This window comes from Macaca fascicularis, chromosome 7 (genome assembly GCF_037993035.2).
Source record: "Macaca fascicularis isolate 582-1 chromosome 7, T2T-MFA8v1.1".
Classification (NCBI taxonomy): Eukaryota; Metazoa; Chordata; class Mammalia; order Primates; family Cercopithecidae; genus Macaca; species Macaca fascicularis.
Genome location: NC_088381.1, coordinates 10,430,347 through 10,452,445, shown reverse-complemented (window position 1 = coordinate 10,452,445; position 22,099 = coordinate 10,430,347). Strand labels below are relative to the sequence as shown.

The window sequence follows — 22,099 nt, the reverse complement described above, 5'->3', positions numbered from 1 at the left end:
AGGAGTCTGGGTTGGGGGTTTATAGCAACCCACCAATCCCAAGAGGGATCTAACGTTCCCATTAGGGAAGCAGCCAGAGAAGGACAGAGCAAAAGTAGAAGAATGCGAGAAGCTTCTAGCAGGGGTGTTGAGCCTCTAGGAAAGGAAGGCGAGAAATCTCCAGTAGTGGGGATTGAGCCTCACACAAACCTCCAGTAGTAGGCAAGGCAAGAAACTTCCAGTAGGGGAAATTGAGCTTCACCCCAAAAGTCGAGAAATCTCCAGTAGGGGGGATTGAGCCTCACCCCAACACCATCAAGATGGGAAATACCCCAAGTAAGGTAAGGGATAAAAAGGATAAAGCTAGCAACAATAATATTCCCCCTGATAGTCCCGTAGGCCTAATGTTGAAATATTAGAAGAATAATGAAAAGACCTTAGAGAAATGATAAAAAGAATTTGAGAGTCTAAACCCCGCATCCAAAACATTATAAAAGGTTTCAATAACAAGGAAAAGATGAAAGACCTATACAATTCCTAAAAAGACGCAAAGAGCAAATGAGAAAATATGTAGGTCTAGAATTAGAAGATACCACCCACCCCCCGCCCCCGCAGATGAAGGATGTTAAAGCTTCATTTTGTAACTAATAGTTGGCCAGATATTAACAAGAAATTACAAAAGAGAGAGAACTGGGAAGGTAGATCTTTAGAAGAGCTTCTAAGAGAACCCCAAAAAGTATATGTAAGAAGAGATGAAGAAAAAAGAAGGCAAAATTCTGCTGTCCACCATACAACAAAGTACCCAGGGGGCAGAACCTGTAAGGAACCTAGACCCCCACTCTCCAGGCAATATGAAGGGTACGAAAGAGTAAAGCCAGAAGGCTCAAAGGTAGAAAAGAAAAAAGGACAGAACGAATGTTTCAAATGTGGAAAATCAGGTCACTTTAAAAGAAAATGTCCCAAATGAGAAAAGGAAGAAAAAGTCATCCACTTAGAGCTTTTGAGGAAGACTAGGGAAGTCAGGGACTGTATATTTTTTTGAGTCCTACCAAGAGCCCTTGATAAATTTAGAAGTGGGACCTAAACTTGAGTTTATTACCTTTTTAATCAACTCAGGAGCAGCTCGCTCCTCACTTTATCTTCCATCTAGTGTAACTTGTTCACAAGAAGAACTTTTTATCTCAAGGGTAAAAGGAGAAGGGTTTAGAGCAAAACTCTTAGAGGAGACAGAAGTGAAATATAAAAACTGATCAGCTAGAATCAAATTTATTAATTCCGGATGCAGGGACAAATCTATTAAGAGATTTAGTGCTAAAATTAGGCTTAGGCCTCCAAATCAATCGGAACATTCCTCCCCTTCCTAAACTTGCTCTACACCTCAGACAAAGAACACATTCATCCCAAGGTATGGTCAAAAGACAGGAATCAAGGAAGATTACAGATTCCTCTGATTGATGTTAAATTTTAAAAACCCTAGGGTAATAGTAAAGAGAAAGCAACACCCTATTACTTTAAAAGCCAGGGTAAATTGAAAACCTATGATTGAAGGTCTTCTCTGTGATGAGCTTCTTGAACCCTGTATGTCTCCCTATATAACACTCCAATACTACCTGTAAAGAAGCCAGACAGGTCATGCCAGTTAGTGTAAGACCTCAGAGCTATTAATTAGATATTCCAAACCACCCACCCTGTTGTTACTAGTAACTGTCCCCGTCCTAGCTTTACCTTCCCCTAGAACTGCCTTTTCATCTCTTTGTCAATGTAAACAAAAGAGTAGCCTTAGGACTACTTACTTAAAAACACGGGGGCCACCAGCAGCCCATAGCCTTTTTGTCAAAAATTCTTGACCCTGTAATCTGAGGGTGCCTAAATGTATTCAATCTGTAGCAGCAACAGCCCTATTAACAGAAAAAAAAAAAAAAAAAAAAAAAAAAAAAAAATTAACTTTTAGAAGGAACCTCATTGTCAGTACACCTCACCAAGTCAAAAATATCCTTAATCAGAAGGCAGAAAGGTGGCTTATTGACTGAAGAATTTTAAAATACGAAGATATCCTGTTAGAGATAATTTAACACTAACCACTGGTAATTCACTTAACCCAGCAGGTTTCCTGACTGAGAATCCAAATTTAAAGAGACCTGAGCATGAGTGTTTAGATTTAATTGGTTACCGTTCTAAAGTCAGACACAATTTAAGAGAGACCCCTTTCAAACGGGGCGGCACTTATTTATAGACGGCTCTTCCTGGGTAATTGAAGGAAAAAGACATAATGGGTACTCGGTAGTCGATGGGGAACTCCTTGCAGAAGTAGAGTCAGGAATACAACCCAGTAATTGGTCTGCCCAAACATGTGAATTGTTTGCATTAAATCAAGCCTTAAAGCACCTGCAGAGCTAAGAAAGGACTATTTATACTGATTCCAAACATGCCTTCTGGGTAGCTCACACCTTTGAAACAAAAAAAATTAGACTGAACGAGGTCTTCAAAGGCCAAGACCTGGTCCACAAGGAATTAATCACTCAAATATTAGATAACCTCCAGTTGCCAGAAGAAATAGCTGTTGTCCATGTCCCAGGACATCGAAGAGATCATCTCTTTTGAAAGCCAGGGAGCAGCCTTGCACATCAAATAGCCAAATAAGGTGCCGTTTCCTCTGAAATGCCTGTTGTTCACTTAACCCCTTGCCTTCTTCCCCCAACTGCAGTTCCCATCTTCTTTCCCACTGAAAAAGAGAAATTCATAAAATGAGAGGCCAAAGAAAATTCAGAAGGGAAATGGGTGTTACCAGACCAAAGAAAAATGTTATCCAATCCCCTCATGAGAGAAGACCTCTCTCATCTGCATCAAGAGCCTCACTGGGGGCCTCAAGCTATGTGTGATACAGTCCTTTGGGTTATGGATGTGTAGGAATTTACGCTTTGGCATGACAGGTTACAGATAGTTGCCTAGTATGTAGGAAGACTAATAAGCAGACCCTCAGAAAACCACCTCTTAGGGGAAGGTATCCGGAATTAAGACTGTTCCAAAGTATCCAAGCTGATTATACCAAGATGCCCCCAGTTGGTTGTCTAAAGTATTTACTAGTAATAGTAGATCACCTTACTCATTGGGTAGAAGCTATTTCCTTTCAAGTGCAACTGCTAATAATGTAGTCAAAACATTAGTTGAAAATATTACACCCAGATTTGGATTAATAGGAAACATTGATTCAGATAATGGGACTTGTTTCACTGCACATGTCATTAAGAAATTAGCCTAGGTACTGGATATAACATGGGAAATCATACTCCCTGGCACCCACCTTCATCAGGAAGAGTGGGAAAAAAAATGAACCAAACTCTAAGAAGCCACTTAAGCAAATTTTAGTCTTAGAGACTTGGTTGCCATGGACTAGATGCCTTCCCATTGCCCTGTTGAGAATCCGAACTACTCCTCAGAGAGATGTCGGCTTATCCCCTTATGAAATGTTGTATAAGTTGCTCTATTCGCACTCCACTGCTGACATTCCCAAGTTCGAAACAAAAGATCAGTTTCTCAGAAATTATGTCCTTGGTTTATCTTCCACTTTCTCTTGCCTCAGAACTAAAGGTCTTTTAGCACAGGCACCACCCCGAGAATTTCCAGTACACCAACATCAGCCTAGGGACCACAACCTCGTCAAAAGTTGGAGGGAAAGAAAACTCGAACCAGCTTAGGAAGGACCCTGCCTAGTGCTTCTAACCATTGAGAACACAGTTAAAACAGCAGAAATAGGATGGACTCATCACACCCAGGTCAAAAGAGCACCACCTCCTCCAAAATCATGGACAGCTATTCTAGGGCTAACTCCAAACAAGCTAAAGCTAAAATGGGTTTGATCCTGTTATGTTGCATCTCTTTCTTTTTCCCATCTATTGCCAGTCCTCTTGTTATTAATGTAACTAGGTCAAGTTCACCCCAAACTATTACCTTTGATGCTTGCCTTGTGATGCCCTGTGGAGATGTGTCAAACCAGAGGCAACTCTCCACTTTGGAAAAGTATCTTTGTCCTTCCCAGCTCTTATCAGACTGGAATTCTGTTAACTGGGATAAGTTCGTTTGGGAAGAGTTGGACGAAGATTCCAGTATAAACTGAGAGTCTTGCCCTCCCAATACAAAGCTTTTATGCCATAGTTGATCCAACATTCTGTGGACCACTAAAGAGCAAGAATAGACTGCCCCAACCAGTAGTTGTAATTTCCTAAAGCCATACATTCATTTTACTAAAGGAACAGCTTCCTCTGTCAACTAAACCAATGCAATCCAGTACAGGCTATTATCTCAAACCTCTAAGTTCTTCCCCTTCTCTAAGCCAGTTCCCTTCTTTAAGCCGGTTTTATAGTATGGAGGCTGAGGTTTCAGGAGCAGACCCAAATCCTTTGAAATACTCTTCATTGCTCCCCCACCACCTACACCTTCCCCTAAGCCTTCTTCCAGAACCTCCCACAACAAAACTATCGTTCTTCCTCCATCTAATGACAAGACCAAGGTAGCTATTGTGGAAGTCAAAGACCTAAAACAAACTTTGGCAACTGAGACAGGATATCAAAATGCAAATGCCTGGTTGGAATAGATTAAATATTTCATCCACACTTTAAACAAAAGCAATTGTTATGCTTGTGCACACAGCAGGCCAGAGGCCTAGACTGTCCCCTTTCCACTATGATGGTCCTCCAGTCAACCGGGCATGGGCTCTATGGTAGCTCTTTTCCAGGATTCCACAGTCTGGGGTAACAAGTCGTGCCAAGCTCTTTCTCTGTTATATCCCGAAGTTCAACACCCTGCAGGTCAGCCGAGGGCCATCCAGCTTCCGTCTCCCAACACTGAGTTCACTTTGTGTCTCTCATGACAAAGAGGAAACTTAGCACCCCTTAGAGACCTAAAAGGATGCAGTGAACTTAAGACTTTCCAAGAGCTCACCAACCAGTCAGCCCTTATACACCCCTGAGCAGATGTATGGTGATATTGTGGTAGACCTTTGCTGGACACTCTGCCAAGTAACGAGTGTCACTTGCGCCCTAGTCCAATTGATTATCCCTTTCACCCTGGCATTTTATCAACCAGAGAAACTAAAAAAACACAATGTCATAAAGCAAGGGAAGCCCGTTATGGGTCTTTCAACTCCCACATTTATTTAGATGCAATTGGAGTCCCATGAGGAGTACCAAATAAATTTAAGACCTGAGATCAAATAGCTGCTGGATTTGAGTCAATATTTTGGTAGGTGACAGTTAATAAAAATGTAGATTAGATATATTACACCTATTACAACCAACAGCAGTTTATTAACTATACTAGATATGCTGTTAAAGGAATAGCTGAGCAATTAGGGCCTACTAGCCAGATGGCTTGGGAAAATAGAATGACCTTAAACTTGATATTAGCAGAAAAAGGGGAAGTTTGAATCATGATTAAAACTCAATGTTGTACCTTCATCCCAAACAATACCGCCCCTGATGAAAGTATAACAAAGGCATCGCAAGGTCTAACTGCTCTGTCCAATGAGTTAGCAAAAAACTCAGAAGTAAATGACCCCTTCACAGGGTGGCTAGAAAAATGGTTTGATAAATGGAAAGGGATCATAGCCTCCATCCGTACTTCCCTTGCGATTGTAGCAGTAGTACATATCCTTGGATGCTGCATCATACCTTGCATCCGCAGGCTAGTCCAAAGACATATAGAAATAGCCCTTACTAAAACTTCTGTCAGTTCCCCTCCACCGTATTCTGATAAGCTCTTTCTTTTAGAAAACCAAGCAGAACACCTAAGCCAAGACATGTTAAAGAAGTTTGAAGAGGAGACCTATAAAATTCAAAAGGGGGAAATTGTTAAGTACAATGAGTTCTGAGTTCCTCTGGGAACCAGTATGTCAGTATGCTCAGCGTCCTTATATTTTGTTCTCCATTTTAAAGTTTAACTTCCTTGATCTTTACACCTCCTTGCCCTTAGTTTTAGTAAACAACCCCCTTCTACCCTTTATACTCACATATTTAGAGTCCTAGGTCATCCTTAGTCACCTGCTCTGTCCTTAGTCATCCTTAGTCACCTGCTCTGTAACCATCCTTCCCGCCAAAACTGCTCACCCCGCCACTCCGGCTCGTACCCAAATAGCCTATCGGAATTAGCTGAGACTGTGCTGTCCAACCCTAGCCAATAGGGAAATGACACAGCAGTAGGGACTAACTGCATTAGGGATAAGAACCCCTTCTCCTCCCTTGTCCAGTGTACTCTTGTGACCACTTCAGGCGCGAGTGGCACCCTTCTGCAAAAGTAAATTGCCTTACTGAGAAAGCTTTTTGCTGGAGCGCTGATAATTCTTTGCAGCACCGAGCATTTGTTTCTAACATCAACTATCTACTTTCATTTTTCAGGTTAAGAAATCTCCAAAACAGTTGGCTGCTTATATAAATAGGTAAGAGTTTCTTTAAAGTTTGTGGTAAACAACAAATATGGAAGCTGGGTAAGGATGACATTAAGGGAAAAAATAAGCATTCTCTTTTGTCATCATAATAATTAACTTATTGTCAGACAGCTCCTCTGTGCCAGTATCTGCACTAATAAACACATCAATATTGTCTCTGCTCCTTACAACGGTCCTACTCTATAGATAACATTACCCCTAACAGCTGATGAGAAAACTTAAGATCAGAGAAGTTAAGTGATTTGTTCAGAATCATATAGCTAGAAAAGTGGTAAGAATGACATTCATTCTCAGATCTGCCTAACTTCTAAAGGCACTTTCTACAAAACCACTGGTTTTCAAAGTGTGATTTGAGGACCTGGGGGTCCCTAAAGACCATTCATGGAATTTGTGAAGTCAGAATTACTTCTATAGCAATACTAAGACATTGACTGTCTTCATTCTCTTTTTTGAGGGCACAATATAATTTTTCAAGAAGCTGTATGCCATTTGATATCAATAGACTGAATGGAGAAGCAGAAATGAGAACCCAGCTGTCTTTTGTTAAATCAGATATTAGAGATATATAAAAATGTAAAACAGTACCATTCTTCTCATTTTTAAACAAGGTATTTTAGAAAATATGGGGTTTTGGTAAGATAGTCCGTGTTAGTATTAATATGTAATTAGTCTGTTGTTTGAATGAATTAACAAATGTTTTTAAATTTTGTTTTAGTTTTTACACAGTAAATATCAACAGATATTATTCACATAAAAAATTATTTTGGCCGGGCATGGTGGCTCACGCCTGTATTCCCAGCACTTTGGGAGGTCAAGGCGGGTGGATCACAAGGTCAAGAGATTGAGATCATCCTTGCCAACGTGGTGAAACCCTGTCTGTACTAAAAATACAAAAATTAGTTGGACGTGGTGGCACGCGCCTGTAGTCCCAGCTACTCAGGAGGCTGAGGCAAGAGAATCACTTGAACCTGGGAGGCAGAGGTTGCAGTGAGCCGAGATCATGTCACTGCACACCAGCCTGGCGACAGAGCAAGACTCTATCTCAAAAAAAAAAAAAAAGATTATTTTGAGTCATTAATAATTTTTAAGGGGGCAAAGCATCCTGACACTAAAACTTTTGAGAACCAGTATATTAAACCATGAGGCTTGCTCTATTGTGTTCTGTCTTACTCAAATAAATTAATATACTTCAGCTTGAACTTTAAAATATACAAACTTGCAATCTTATTTGCTACTTTGTTAGGAAAAGATTAGGTTTCTAGAAAATGTTGTGATTTTCTTACTCCCAGAATGGCCTTTAATATTTCATTTTTAAAAGCATTCTAGTTATTATGTCTGTCTTCATTTTTATTTGGTATAAAATGTCATCCTTTACATTGTCTTCCAGATAATTTGTAATTTCCTTTTTACTTTCCTCTTCAACTCAGAATTAAGATTTTTAAAATTCTACTTCGAATTTTAGTGGATTACAATCACAAAATATAGCCTATTAATTCTCTGTTTAAAACTTTTAAAGGATTTCATATTGTTCTTTTTCATTTAAGAAAATAAATTCTTTTTACAGAACAGTTGGACAAACTTTGAAAAGCCCAGATAAACTTCGTAAAGTGATCTATCGCAGAAAGAAAGTTCATCATCCCTTTCCAAATCCTTGTTACAGAAAAAAACAGTCCCCTGGAAGTGGGGGCTGTGACATGGCAAATAAAGAAAACGAACTGGCTTGTGCAAGCCACCTGCCTGAAAAATTACACCATGATAGTCGAACGTATTTGGTTAACTCCAGTGATTCTGGTTCTTCACAGACAGAAAGCCCATCATCAAAATATAGTGGGTTTTTTTCTGAGGTAAGTTTTTCTCTAAGTCATGTCTAGTTTAACTTTGTTCCTGTTATAATCTTGATTTTTTTCTTTGCCATATTCCACTAGCAGAATAATTTGCCACCTATTGAATGTAGACTTATTTGAGTCATAGTAACTCCCTGAGACAATTTTCTAGATTAGCCAAATTTGAATTAATAATTTATTCCATTTCTCTAAGATGGGATGAAATGCTTAACAGGCTGCTAAAACTATCCAGAATGACAAGTTAGCCAGGAGATATTTAAAGGAAGGGAAAAGGAGAAATCTTGGCTAAAAAAGTGGAGCACTAGGCCAGACACAGTGGCTCACACCTGTAATCCCAGCACTTTGGGAGGCCGAGGTGGGTGGATCACGAGGTTAGGAGTTTGAGACCAGCATGGCCAACATGGTGAAACCCCATCTCTACTAAAAATACAAAAATTAGCTGGGCGTGGTGGCAGGTGCCTGTGATCCCAGCTACTCAGAAGGAGGCTGAGACAGGAGAATCGCTCGAACCCGGAGTTGGAGGTTGCAGTGAGTTGAGATCGCACCATTGCACTCCAGCCTGGGCAACAGAGCGACTCCGTCTCAGAAAAAATAAAAATAAAAAGAAGGACAACATCTGCAGGCAGATCACCTGAAGTCACGAGTTCCAGACCAGCCTGGCCAACATGGTAAAACCCTGTCTTTACAAAAGTACAAAAATTAGCTGGGCATGATGGTGGGTACCTGTAATCCCAGCTGCTCGGGAGGCTGAGGCAAAAGACTCACTTGAACCTGGGAGGCAGAGGTTGCAGTGAGCCATGATCGTGCCATTGCACTCCAGCCTAGGCAAGAGAGCATGACTCTGTCTCAAAAAAAAAAAAAAAGTGGACCACCGAAGCCAGTTATCCAGACACATTTAGCTGGGCTCTCGAAATTGCCTAGTTAAAGCATAGTTCAGGCAAACCTGCTGTGGTTTGCTGCTCTTCTGGCTCAAGCAAAACTGGTTGTTTTAACAGACTCAAAAGCGTTCTTGAGAGTGATAGAAATATTCTACAACTGGACCTGGCCAACATGGCAAAACCCCATCTCTACTAGAAATACAAAAATTAGCTGGGCATGGTGGCACACTTTGGGAGGCCAAGGTAGGTGGATCACTTGAGGTCAGGAGTTCAAGACCAGCCTGGCCAACGTGGCAAAACCCCGTCTCTACCAAAAATACAAAAATTACCCAGGCGTGGTGGTGCACACCTATAATGCCAGCTACTTGGAAGGCTGAGGCTCAAGAATTGCTTGAACCTGGGAGGCAGAGGTTGCAGTGAGCCAAGGTCATGTCACTGCACTCCAGCCTGGGTTACAGAGTGAGATTCTGTCTCAAAAAAAAAAAAGTGGACAAAGGACACAACAGACACTTTTCAAAGGAAGACATACATGTAGCTGACAAGCATATGAAAAAATGCTCAGCCTAAATGCTAAACCTAAAATCACTAATCATTAGAGAAATGCAAATTGAAATCACGAGATATCTCATACCAGTTAGAATGGCTATGATTAAAAAGTCAGAAAATAACAGATTCTGGCAAGGTTGTAGAAAAAAGGGAACACTTATACACTGCTGGTGACAATGTAATTTAGTTTCAGCCATTGTGAAAGCAGTGTGACAATTTTTCAAAGAACTGAAAACAATCTCATTATTGGATATATACCCAAAGGAATATAAAACATTCTACCATAAAGACACATGTATGCGTATGTTCATCGCAGCACTATTCACAGTAGCAAAGACATGGAATCAATGGAAATGCCCATCAGTGATAGACTGGAAAAAGAAAATGTGGTGCATATACACCATGGAATACTATGCAGCCGTAAAAAGAACGAGATCATATCATTTGCAGTCACACAGGTGAACCTGGAGGCCATTATCCTAAGCGAACTAATACAGGAACGGAAAGCCAAATACTTCATGTTCTCAGTTGGAGTGGAAGCTAAACCCTGCACTAGTGCATATGGACACAAAGATGGGAACAACAGACATGAGGCCTACCTTAGGGTGGAGGGTGAGAAGAGAGTGAGGATCAAAAACCTACCTATCAGTTACTTCACTTACTACCTGTGTGACGAAATAATCTGTACACCAAACCCCCACAACATGCAAACTACCTGTATAACCTGCACATGTGTCCCTGAACATAAAATAAGTTTGTTTTGTTTTGTGTTTTGAAACAGGGACTCTTGCTCTGTCACCCAGGCTGTGGTGCAGTGGTACAATCTTGGCTTAGTGCAACCTCCACCTCCCATGTTCAAGCAATCCTCCCACCTCACCCTCCAGAGTAACTGGGACTACAGGCATGTGCCACCACACCCAGCTAATTTTTGTATTTCCTATAGAGACAGGGTTTTGCCATGCTCCGCAGGTTGGTCTCAAACTACTGAGCTGAAGCGATCAACGTGGCTCAGCCCCATCCTAAAGTGCTGGGATTACAGGTATGAGCCACTGTGCCTGGCCAGTATAAAAGTTTTTTTTAAAAAGTTTCAGTTGTGCATTTTAAAAACTACCACAGTGAGACATCTTTCTCAAGAACCTCCAAAACGTTACATTCTCAATTTCACTACTTTTCGCTAAACCTTACATTTAACTAATAGGTTTATTGCTTATTCTTGTTTCATACCTGTTTTCTTGATTGACCAGTACCTGCTCTAAAAACCTAAATCTGAAAGTGATACCATAGCATCTTAGCCAAGTTAAAATACATATAACCATTGACCTAACTGTTCCAATTGTAAAATTAATTTTAACAAAAGTATCTGTACAAGTGCATATATTTACATATATCAGGATGTCCACTGATGCATAGTTTTGATAGGTAAAAACCAGAATCTAAATAAATTATGGTATATAAAGACTAGAGAATATGCTGCTGTTTTTTGTTGTTGTTGTTGTTTTTAAGAGATGAGGTCTCACTGTCTCACTGTCTTTCCCAGGCTGGACTCAAACTCCTGAGCTCAAGTGGTTCTCCCACCTCAGCTTCCCGAGTAGCTAGGACTGTAGGCACACAGCACTGTGCCAGGCTATGCTGTTGTTCTTTAAAAGTGAAGTTGGGCCTGGTGGAGTGGCTCATGCCTGTAATCCCAGCACTTGGGAGGCCAAGGTGGGCAGATCATGTGAGGTCAGGAGTTCAAGACTAGCTTGGCCAACATGGCAAAACCCCATCTCTACTAAAAATAGAAAAATTAGTTGAGTGTTGTGGTGGGTGCCTATAATCCCAGCTACTCAGGGAGGCTGAAGCAGGAGAATCACTTGAGCCTGGAGGTGGAGGCTGCAGTGAGCTGAGATTACACCACTGCACTCCAGCCTGGGCAACAGAGCAAGACCCTGTCTCCAAAAACAAGCTTGATCTATGTTTTGACATTGAAAAATGTTCATATATTATAGGTAAAAAAGGTTTTGAACAATATAGATAATGACTTTTTTTTTTTTTTGAGACGGAGTCTCACGCTGTTGCCCAGGCTGGAGTGCAGTGGCGCGATCTCGGCTCACTGCAAGCTCCGCCTCCCGGGTTCCCGCCATTCTCCTGCCTCAGCCTCCTGAGTAGCTGGGACTACAGGCGCCCGCCACCGCGCCCGGCTAATTTTTTGTATTTTTAGTAGAGACGGGGTTTCACTGTGGTCTCGATCTCCTGACCTTGTGATCCGCCCGCCTCGGCCTCCCAAAGTGCTGGGATTACAGGCTTGAGCCACCGCGCCCGGCCTGATAATGACTTTTTCAGAGTAGTTATATGTGTACTTAGTTTGTCTTTGTCTAGAAAATAGTCAGGAAAGATACATATCAGTCTGTTAAGTGATTATTTCTGCAGAGGGATATTGGATGTTTTTGTGGGCAGGTAGAGAGTATTTACTTTTTATCTTACATAGTTCTGTGTTAAACACATTAGAACAGGAAAATGACACTTCATTACCTAACAATAAATAGATAAATTTAAATGATACTACAACACTTGTCAAAAACTGAGTTTTTGTGATTCTCATGCCATTCATTTGGTAATGACTAGCCTATATGTTTACATTTTTCTTTTATCCATGTTATAAATTAAGTCCTAGTTTATAGGTCAGCTAAAAATAATTTTACAAATTATTGGGTTGTAAAAGAAAAACGGTAGCTAGTAAAAAGTATAAACGGGTCTTAAATTTGTTCAGATCATTTGTTTACTATGGTCAACTGCAGTATTCCCTTTAGTGGGCCAGTAAAAGGAGTTACCTTTGCATAATATTTAACTGTATCTACCAGAACGATTTAATAAAGCAATAGTTTCATACCCTGTTTCAGTATGCTTTTTAACAAATCAGATTATTGCCTTTCAGGTTTCTCAGGACCATGAAACAATGGCCCAAGTTTTGTTCAGCAGGAATATGAGATTGAATGTAGCTTTAACTTTCTGGAGAAAGAGAAGTATAAGTGAACTTGTAGCTTATTTGTTGAGGTAAGTGTGACGTTTTATCCTCTTTGTTCAATCACTTTTTTTTTTTTTTTTTTTTTTTTTTTTTTTTTTTTTTTTTTTGAGACGGAGTCTCGCTCCGTCGCCCAGGCTGGAGTGCAGTGGCGCGATCTCGGCTCACTGCAAGCTCCGCCTCCCGGGTTCACGCCATTCTCCTGCCTCAGCCTCCCGAGTAGCTGGGACTACAGGCGCCCACAACCGCGCCCGGCTAATATTTTGTATTTTTAGTAGAGACGGGGTTTCACCGTGGTCTCGATCTCCTGACCTTGTGATCCGCCCGCCTCGGCCTCCCAAAGTGCTGGGATTACAGGCGTGAGCCACCGCGCCCGGCTGTTCAATCACTTTTTTTCTGAGACAAGGTCTTGCTTTGTCATCCAGGTTGGAGTGCAGTAGTACAATCATGGCTCACTGCAGCCTCAACCTGCTGGGCTCAAGCAGCCCTCCCACCTCAGCTTCCCGAGTAGCTGAGTACAGGCGCACATCAGCACACCTGGCTAATTTTTTAAAAAATTTTTGGAAGACATGAGGCATCATGTTTCCCAGGCTGGTCTCAAACTCCTGAGCTCAAGTGAACCTTCTTCATTATTCTAAACTGCCTATACGTAGCTTCAGTAGAGACAGTGTGGCTTACGTTACATTCGTCACCCATCTAAGAGTAACCAAAATACAGAAAACAGTGTTTTATCAGATTGAACAAACCTGTTACCTTTTCTGACTGCCATTCTTACCTGTAAAACTAAGAGATAACAATATGGGAAAACTAACCTTCTAAAAATCCCTTTTGAGGCCAGGTGTGGCAGTTCTTGCCTATATCCCAGCATTTGGGGAGGCTGAGGTGAGAGAGTCACTTGAGCCCAGGAGTGAGAGACTGAGCAACATAGCAAGACTCCATCTCTACAAAAAATAAAAATAATTAGCCAGGCACAGTGATGCGTGCTTGTGGTCGCAGGTACTTGGGAGGATCGCTTGAACCCAGGAGTTGTAGTGAGCTGTGATTATGCACCTACATTCCAGCCTGGGCAACAGAATGAGACCCCGTTTCTTGAAAAAAAATTTTTTAATAAAAATAAAAAGTAAACATCCCTTTTGAGTGGGAATTTGAAGCATTACTTTCCTCATTGTATTCAAGTCTCTCAAATGTTACCTTAGGGAAGCCTTCTTTGACCACCTTATTTTAAAATACCTATTACTCCACTCCCTATTTCCCTTTCCTGTTTTATTTTTCTCCATAGCACTTACATCAACTTGCTCTATATGTCTTAGGTCTAGTTATTTGTTTATTACCTGTCTCTACCCCACCCCCCAACCCCCACACTTGCTCACACACTGGAATACAAGCCCTGTGTCATTTTTCATTGCTGTATCCACAGACCTGACTCATTGTAGATACTGACATTATTAAATGAATGAATTTCTCAAATGCAGTGTGAATAATCATAATATGAAAGTAAATAAGGAAATCAGCTCTCTAAGGCAATGCTATTCTTTTTATACTCTCAGGATAGAAGATCTTGGCGTTGTGGTAGATTGCCTTCCTGTGCTCACCAATTGGTAAAAACAATATTTTTCAGAAAAAAAGTAAGATTAAAGGAGGTCAAATTATGGCCCATCCATATTTTTATAACTTGGTATTTATTTTAGTTTACAGGAAGAAAAACAATATATCTCACTTGGCTGCTGTGTAGACTTGTTGCCTCTAGTAAAGTCACTACTTAAAAGCAAATTTGAAGAGTAAGTGCTAATCTGAATCTTGATTCATTTTTCTTTTTCAACATCCTTGATTTTGTGCTTTGTGAGTACGTAGTAGATTGGGCTCCATGAGACATACAAGGTTTCTGTTTTCAAGAAGCTAATAGTACAATTAGGAAAAGAGTATGAAATGACTAAAGAACAATTATAAAAGCATCTCTAAACAAATTACATGAAATATACTTTTGTGAAATAGATCATGAAGGTAACAACTTTTTAAAAGGGAAGAGACCAATGTGTGTATGTGTTTTTTGGGAAGGAAAGTATCATCTCTTATAAAAAGGATTCTTAGATGAAAACACTTGAATTTTGTAACAAAATGTCATTTCAGATATGTTATAGTTGGTTTAAACTGGCTTCAAGCAGTCATTAAAAGGTGGTGGTCAGAACTATCATCCAAAACAGAAATTATAAGTGATGGGTGAGTATACCTTTAAAGATAAACTCATGCTGAAATTTTCTTCAGGAAAGCAGCTTGATTAAACTAGGTAATAATTTTATCCCGTTTTCATCAGTGTGTGGTATTTATTCTCTTCATATTCAGAGAGATACTAACTTAAGAGACTGTTCATTTGTGAAAACCACACCTGGAAGTTGAATTCCAGAGCCTCCTAACCCCCTGTATCTCTTCTTCTGGCACAACCCTACCCTTCATTTTAGAAGAAAAACACAATAGCAGTTTAATCCTCCTCTTCGTTATATGAGCAAGGGACGGAAAAGAGATGCCCATAGTTGAATAAGGAATGGAGGCACCCTGCAGGGTCCTTTAGCCTAGACATTAACCTGAAAGTCTGATGTCGATGTTTATAGTTCTAAAAACTATATTATTACCGCCTTGATGTGAAAATTGTGGGTATTCTACTAGAATAGAGCCAGATTATCATGAAACCACAGAAAAATATCTCCCAACAGTTTCCTTAAAGTCCATAATTTTGGGCCAGGCGCGGTGGCTGATGCCTATCTGTAATCCCAGCACTTTGGGAGGCCAAGGCAGGCAAATCACTTGAGCTCACAAGTTTGAGACAGCCTGGGCAACATGATGAAACCCCGTCTCTACAAAAAATACAGGAATTAGCCAGGTATGGCGGTGTGCACCTGTAGTCCCAGCTACTCAGGCTGAGGCAATTGGATCGCTCGAGCCCAGGAGGTGGAGGTTGCAGTGAGCTGAGATGGCACCACTGCACTCCAGCCTGGGCGATAGAGCCAGCCCTAGTCTCAAAAAAAAAAAAAAAAAAAGTCCACAATTTCTTTTATAGGCTCTCAAAATTTTCTACTTCACACCCAAACAATGTCCAAATGTTCCAAATGCCTGGTCATTTTCTTACCTGCTTTGACAACTAAGTATTTTCTTTCTTTTCTTAAATCAAAATCAAGTACGAAATTTTATTAATTTTGGAATTGACAAAACATCTTTTGTTTTTTGCAAGAATTAATTAAATTGGAAGTATATGGGGGTATTATGTGAATAAACCTTTAATTTTCATGACTGACGTGTATTATTCTAAAAGTTATTTGACTTTTTTTAAAATTTCTCTCCACATTCCCGAATGTTTTATTTCAAATAGCATCATTTTCTCCTGATAAATACCTGAAAAATTTTAGAATGGTTTTTATTATGCATATTTATGATGAAAGTTTGTATCTTAATATATATGCTTTCTCATTTTTCTTCCTTTTTTTTGTTTTAGAAATATAAAAATTTTAAAACAACAATTAAGTGGATTATGGGAACAGGAAAACCATCTTACTTTGGTTCCAGGATATACTGGTAATATAGCTAAGGTAATCTATATTTAAGCTTATAAATTAAACATTAAAAATGAGAAATAATATTTTACATTTATTAATGAATTTTTCAAGTCTCTAGGCAGAATAATTTGGTACTGTTCTGATGTCTAAAGTCAATTTCATATTTGCAAATGCTTCAGGTCCTCTGTGTGTAACTGTGACCTTGGCAGCAAGCACAGGAATTGGCCATTGAATATGTTTCATGTACAGCCCCTGATATGCTATGCTAGAGGATACTTACACAGGGTTTTAATCAGAGAAAAATATTTGAAAAAATTTTGAGAATCCAGTAAGGAAAGCGTCAGAAAACAAGATGAGGAACTCAGGAAACAAGGGATAAGGAACACAATTAAATGGTTTTGGAGATTAATTTTTACTTTTGCTAATGTTATGCTTTTTGAGAAGGTAAACTATTTAAATCACAGTGAATTTGACTTTGGTCTTTATTGATTTATCTCTTAAAGGAAAAAGTTAAAATTGGTAGTTTGAATTTTAATATTTAAACTCCAGAAAACATTGGTAGTTAGGCCGAGCACAGTGGTTTACGCCTATAATCCCAGCACTTTGGGAGGCCAAGGCAAGCAGATCATCTGAGGTCAGGAGTTTGAGACCAGCCTGGTTGGTGAAACCCCGTTTCTACTAAAAATATAAAAAATTAGCTGGGTGTGATGGCGCATGGCTATAATCCCAGCTACTCGGGAGGCTGAGGCAGGAGAATCGCTTGAACCCGGGAGGCGGAGGTTGTGGTGAGCCGAGATTGCGAGCCATTGTACTCCAGTTTGGGCAACAGAGTGAAACTCTGTCTCAAAAAAAAAGAAAAAACATTGGTAGTTAAAAAATAATTGAAGAAAAAATTGTAATTCAGAAATACTTTTACTCTATTACTGGGCATACTGCTATCATAAATGGGCCATTAGTCAGGAATATAAAAAGCATTCTTTGGTTTTAAGTATATATATATTTCTATATATATATTTCTAAATATATAAATAAATATATATTTAAATATATATTTAGATAAATAAATATATATTTAGAAATGTATATATATTTCTAAATAAGAGGATTTATGTCATGGACCTAGTTACAAAATTTTTCTCATAGCCAAAACAACTACTTAGAATTCAGGGGAAAAACAAATACAATGCTAAGGGAAACAGAGGCTTGGGCAAACCCAGGTATCCTTGAGGGATAATCTGGTTTCTACTCCAAGATCATAAGTTCACATCTTACAGGAGACAGATGCTTTCAGGAAATGAATCTAGCTGAGGGAAGAAAAGCAAATGGGAGTGATACCAACAGTGACCAACCAGAAGCTTATCTCCTGTCAAAGTGACAGCCACAAAGGAACTCTGGCCATTGCTATGGAAGACCATGGCCACCCCACCAAAAAAAAAAGGTCTCAGATACCTTCAAAAATAGAAGCAAAATGATATATCAACCAAGTTTGTTACCACCGTATGGGATTTTATAGAACTGTTTTTTTGGTTTTGGTTTTTAATGAAACGGAATCTTGCTCTTTCGCCCAGGCTGGAGTGCAGTGGCATGATCTCGGCTCACTGCAAGCTCCGCCTCCCGGGTTCACGCCATTCTCCTGCCTCAGCCTCCCGAGTAGCTGGGACTACAGGCATCCACCACCACGCCCGGCTAATTTCTTGTGTTTTTAGTAGAGACGGGGTTTCACCGTGTTAGCCAAGATGGTCTCGATCTCTTGACCTCATGATCTGCCCACCTCGGCCTCCCAAAGTGCTGGAATTACAGGCGTGAGCCACCGTGCCTGGCCTATAGAATTCTTAATGATGAAAATCTTATAAACAAATCAATTTCCTAGGAGGTTTTTGTTGTTGTTTTAGGTTTTTAGAGCATACATGACCAGTATTACCTTACTCTAAAGGGGTGTTGCATTCTGTATAGAACTAAAAAATGATTGTTCCTTGTGACTGAAATTTGCTTTCAATCATAATTTTTTTTTTTTTTTTTTGAAACAGAGTCTTGCTCTGTCACCCAGGCTGGAGTGCATTGTCGAAAGCTCGGCTCACTGCAACCTCCACCTCCTGGGTTCAAGTGATTCTCCTGCCTCAGCCTCCCGAGTAGCTGGGATTACACACATGCCTGGCTAATTTTTGTATTTTTAGTAGAGATAGGATTTCACCACATTGGCCAAGCTGATTTCGAACTCCTGACCTCAAGTGACCCACCCACCTCCACCTCCCAAAGTAATGGGATTACAGGCGGGAACCACCACACTTGGCCACAGTCAGTTTTTTGCAAAGGGAGAAGCTTTATTGTGAATATGACTTTAAGGTACCGTTTATTATTGAGGACAATATTGAGTGATTAAAAGTTCAATGTGAAGTTTCTTAAGTTATGATGAGACTTTATTACAAAATTAAACCATCAAATTAATTTGTAATTTTTTGAGTATAGAAATTGAAAGAAGAGGGACAGGCAAGGTGGCTCATGCCTGTAATCCCAGCACTGTGGGAGGCCAAGGCAGGCAGATCAGGAGGTCAGGAGATCGAGACCATCCTGGCCAACATAGTGAAACCACATCTCTACTAAAATACAAAAAATTAGCCGGTTGTGGTGGTGCATGCCTGTAGTCCCAGATACTTGGGAGGCTGAGGCAGGAGAATCACTTGAACCCTGGAGGTGGAGGTTACAGAGAGCTGAGATCACACCACTGCACTCCAGCCTGATGACAGAGCAAGATTCTGTCTCAAAAAAAAAAAGAAATTGGAAGAAGAGGCTGTTGTCAAGCTGGGTTCAAGTGAATATAGCACTGATAGTAAACACCACTGATAGAATTTCTGTGAATGTTAGCTATGAAAGCAGAGTTGTTTGAGCATAGGAACTAACACATTCATTTAGCACTTAGCAAATATTTATTGAGCACATACTATGTGCCAGGCCCTGTGCTGAACAACTGCAGGTAAAAGCACTGAACAAGACACATCTTTTACCCTCAAAAGGCCACAAAAGGAAACTAAGGCAAATTAAGCAACAAGAAAAGAAAAGAAAATGGTTTGTTTTTGTGTGTATTTACTGTACTGTCTAATGAAATGTTTTTGTTTTATCTTCTAAGGATGTAGATGCTTATTTATTACAGTTACATTGAGAGATTTCATCTACTAAAGAGCATTTGGTTTTTCAAAACATCCCTGAACTGTATAATTACAAAAAAAAAGTCTCGTCTGAGAACTGTGAACTGTGGAAGAAATCAAAACTATTTTTTCTTTTAAAAAGCCACATAATGAAACCACTAATGAAATCCCAACAATCTACTTCACATTGAAGTGGAAAAATATCCAAAAGGAGCAGCTTCAATTTCATTGAGGTGAAAGTGCACTATGAAGATTATTCACCTTTGCTGCATTTGGGAGTTATATGGTTATTTGGTAACATTAAGAACTACTGGATTTTAATGCAATCCTGCATAAAAATATAATTTATACTATGTGAAAAAGTAAGACAGGACTTATTACTAGGAACCACCAAGACCAATCATCATTAACTTTTTTAAGATTGTGTTTTATTAAAAAAAAAAAAAAAAAAAAACACTTAAACGTGTGCAGCTATTTTCTTATGTCGAAAAGACTGAAAGTTTAAAACATGAAAAAATCAATATTAAACATTTTTTGTTCACACTGAGATACTGTGTATGTAAAATGCCTTAATTATTAATAAGCCAATATGTTATGATACCAATATCTGTTTTAAAAAGCTAAAACCAAGCATGCTTCTGGCATGATAAAATCATGGAATTAAATCAGGGGTTTACATTCTTGTAGAATGTTCTTGAAACACTCTCTGCACCATTTTTAAAACTTGAGAATAGTTTTAGTATCTCTGATATTTTTTGCCAGAATCATCATGTCATGTATGTATGTGTTATCCCTATCTAAGGAAAAAGGTGAATATGTTTTTGTATGAATGTTTAACTGGAAGTGTCCATGGACTTGGCTAATTTATATTTACTTTTTATTGTACATAGATTTCTAATATTTTTCATTCCTGTATCATTTAAACTTCCTTCATTTGAGTAAATTGACTAAATATTTCTATTTTTTGCTTTTTTAAATTCTGATTTTGTATGAATTCTAATTCTTTTTCACTACATATGTTTTTTTAAAGAGTTACATACAGTGATTTAGAGTGGTTTACAGTTAATGCTGACCTTGTATTTTAAATTCCAACACTTTGTGTCACTACCTCCTCTAATGGTTAGTATGATATGCTAGCAGACTGTATGAGGTCTTTTTTTAAAATACCATTTTTAGTGTCAGTGAACCAAATTCTGGAATGTCTTAACAGCTCTAAATCTTACTTGTCTTGAAGATGATTGGAGTTTAATACCACTGCCGGTGGTTCACACTTCATCCCATCCTTGATATGCCTGACAGCCATCTGAGCAAAGGTTTTTAGTAATTGAATTTCTCTGCAGTAGTCCTTCAGGCACTTGAATGTAAACCTTTAGCATTTACCCATTTAATGACTACTGATATGAATCACAAGCAAACTTCTTGCTTTGAAAAGTTATGTTTCACTGAGTTCTGGTTTTGTGTAGCTATATTTTATATAGCTAGATATTCCTCACAGTGAACATGAATTGTAATAATTATTTCCTTAAGTCTTTAGATTAGAATAATTTCAGATTATTGCACTTCTGTGATTTGAGAAGGTGAGTTATTTAAGAGGCCAGTTTTCAGGACATGGGAATTTGAATTGTAAACCTGTTATCTCTGTGTAACTTTAACATGATAAAATATAACCTTTCTTTGTGCTTATTCCTGTAGTTATCACTGTCTTATGTAACAGTTTGAACCAGTTAACTTGGTTGGAGTATGGTACTAAAGAGGCTGTGGACAGGAGTTTGATGCTTTTGTAGGTTCATTAACTTTACATACACACAAAATATTTTTATAGCTATTGATTTCACCTTCCCTCAGGTATCCATCTCACAAATTCAGGAAGACGGTATCTATAGCTTAGCATAAACCTTTCGTCTCAAATGGAAACATTACTCAAATAATGGGTATATGTGATACTGTAGACTTTTGATCTAACATTTAAAATAATAGATTCAAAGTAAGATATCTAAAATACTGTGTAATGTTTAGTTTCAAAGTATTAAGTAATATTACATCAGATATTTTTCATATTTTTCTCTGGGTCAGATCATTGACTAAACTATATCTTCAAAAATCAAACTTCAATAAATCAGACTTCAGAAAAATTAAGTGTAAGTACAAATGACATATAAGAACAGGTATTATATTGGTAACACACCTAAATTTAGGTTTTTTGAAGGCATGTAGATAATACTTTGTATTACATACTCAGAGCTATATAAGTCAGCAGAGTTTTTAGCTTACAAAGATTATTGAGTAGTATATACTCCTAATTTCTGTTCTTGGCCTTTGCAGTTTCCTTAATACCTGCCTCTCTCAGTTATTGAATTGATTAGTATTAAGTGATTTTTAAGATTCTTGGATAAATGATATTAGATAAATAAGTATTTTTGAACACTTCTGTTGCTATTAAGCCCTTTCATGCTACAGCATTTTCATTAGAACAGTGTTGATCTCCAGGAAGAGCCAAAGAGAGTGTTTACAAAGATTTGGCTGTTGTATTGACCTAGATTAGGACAATTACTGTCTGTCGCTGCTAATTTGTTGCTGTGCTGCTAAGCAGTATACAGAACGGAGGGACTACCGGAAGTCTCTATGCCTTCTTGGTTCTTCTATCTTAGGTTTTCTGTGCTTGACTTGGCTAACTTTGCAAGTATAGGGGCAGGTAGTTTATTGAGGTGATAGAGGGTTATCAGA

At 39.0% G+C, this 22,099-nt stretch overlaps 1 protein-coding gene across 6 annotated transcripts in view; it reads left to right on the top strand.

The window, feature by feature from the left end:
• The window catches only part of KATNBL1 (katanin regulatory subunit B1 like 1), a 67,293-nt gene extending 46,235 nt beyond the window's left edge, over positions 1-21,058 (top strand). For 3 of the 6 annotated variants that reach the window (XM_005559081.4, XM_015452599.3, XM_073995432.1), the window contains 8 exons: positions 6,369-6,409; positions 7,983-8,262; positions 12,601-12,719; positions 14,235-14,285; positions 14,376-14,465; positions 14,815-14,904; positions 16,172-16,265; positions 19,357-21,058. In XM_005559081.4, the coding sequence (XP_005559138.1) occupies positions 6,369-6,409; positions 7,983-8,262; positions 12,601-12,719; positions 14,235-14,285; positions 14,376-14,465; positions 14,815-14,904; positions 16,172-16,265; positions 19,357-19,389 (798 nt within the window). In that variant the 3' untranslated portion in view covers positions 19,390-21,058. Of the gene's footprint in view, positions 1-5,221; positions 5,825-6,368; positions 6,410-7,982; positions 8,263-12,600; positions 12,720-14,234; positions 14,286-14,375; positions 14,466-14,814; positions 14,905-16,171; positions 16,266-19,356 lie in introns of those variants that run through there. The other 3 variants (XM_065547714.2, XM_065547715.2, XM_073995431.1) reach the window with 3 other exon arrangements.
• Positions 21,059-22,099: the final 1,041 nt, after the last annotated feature.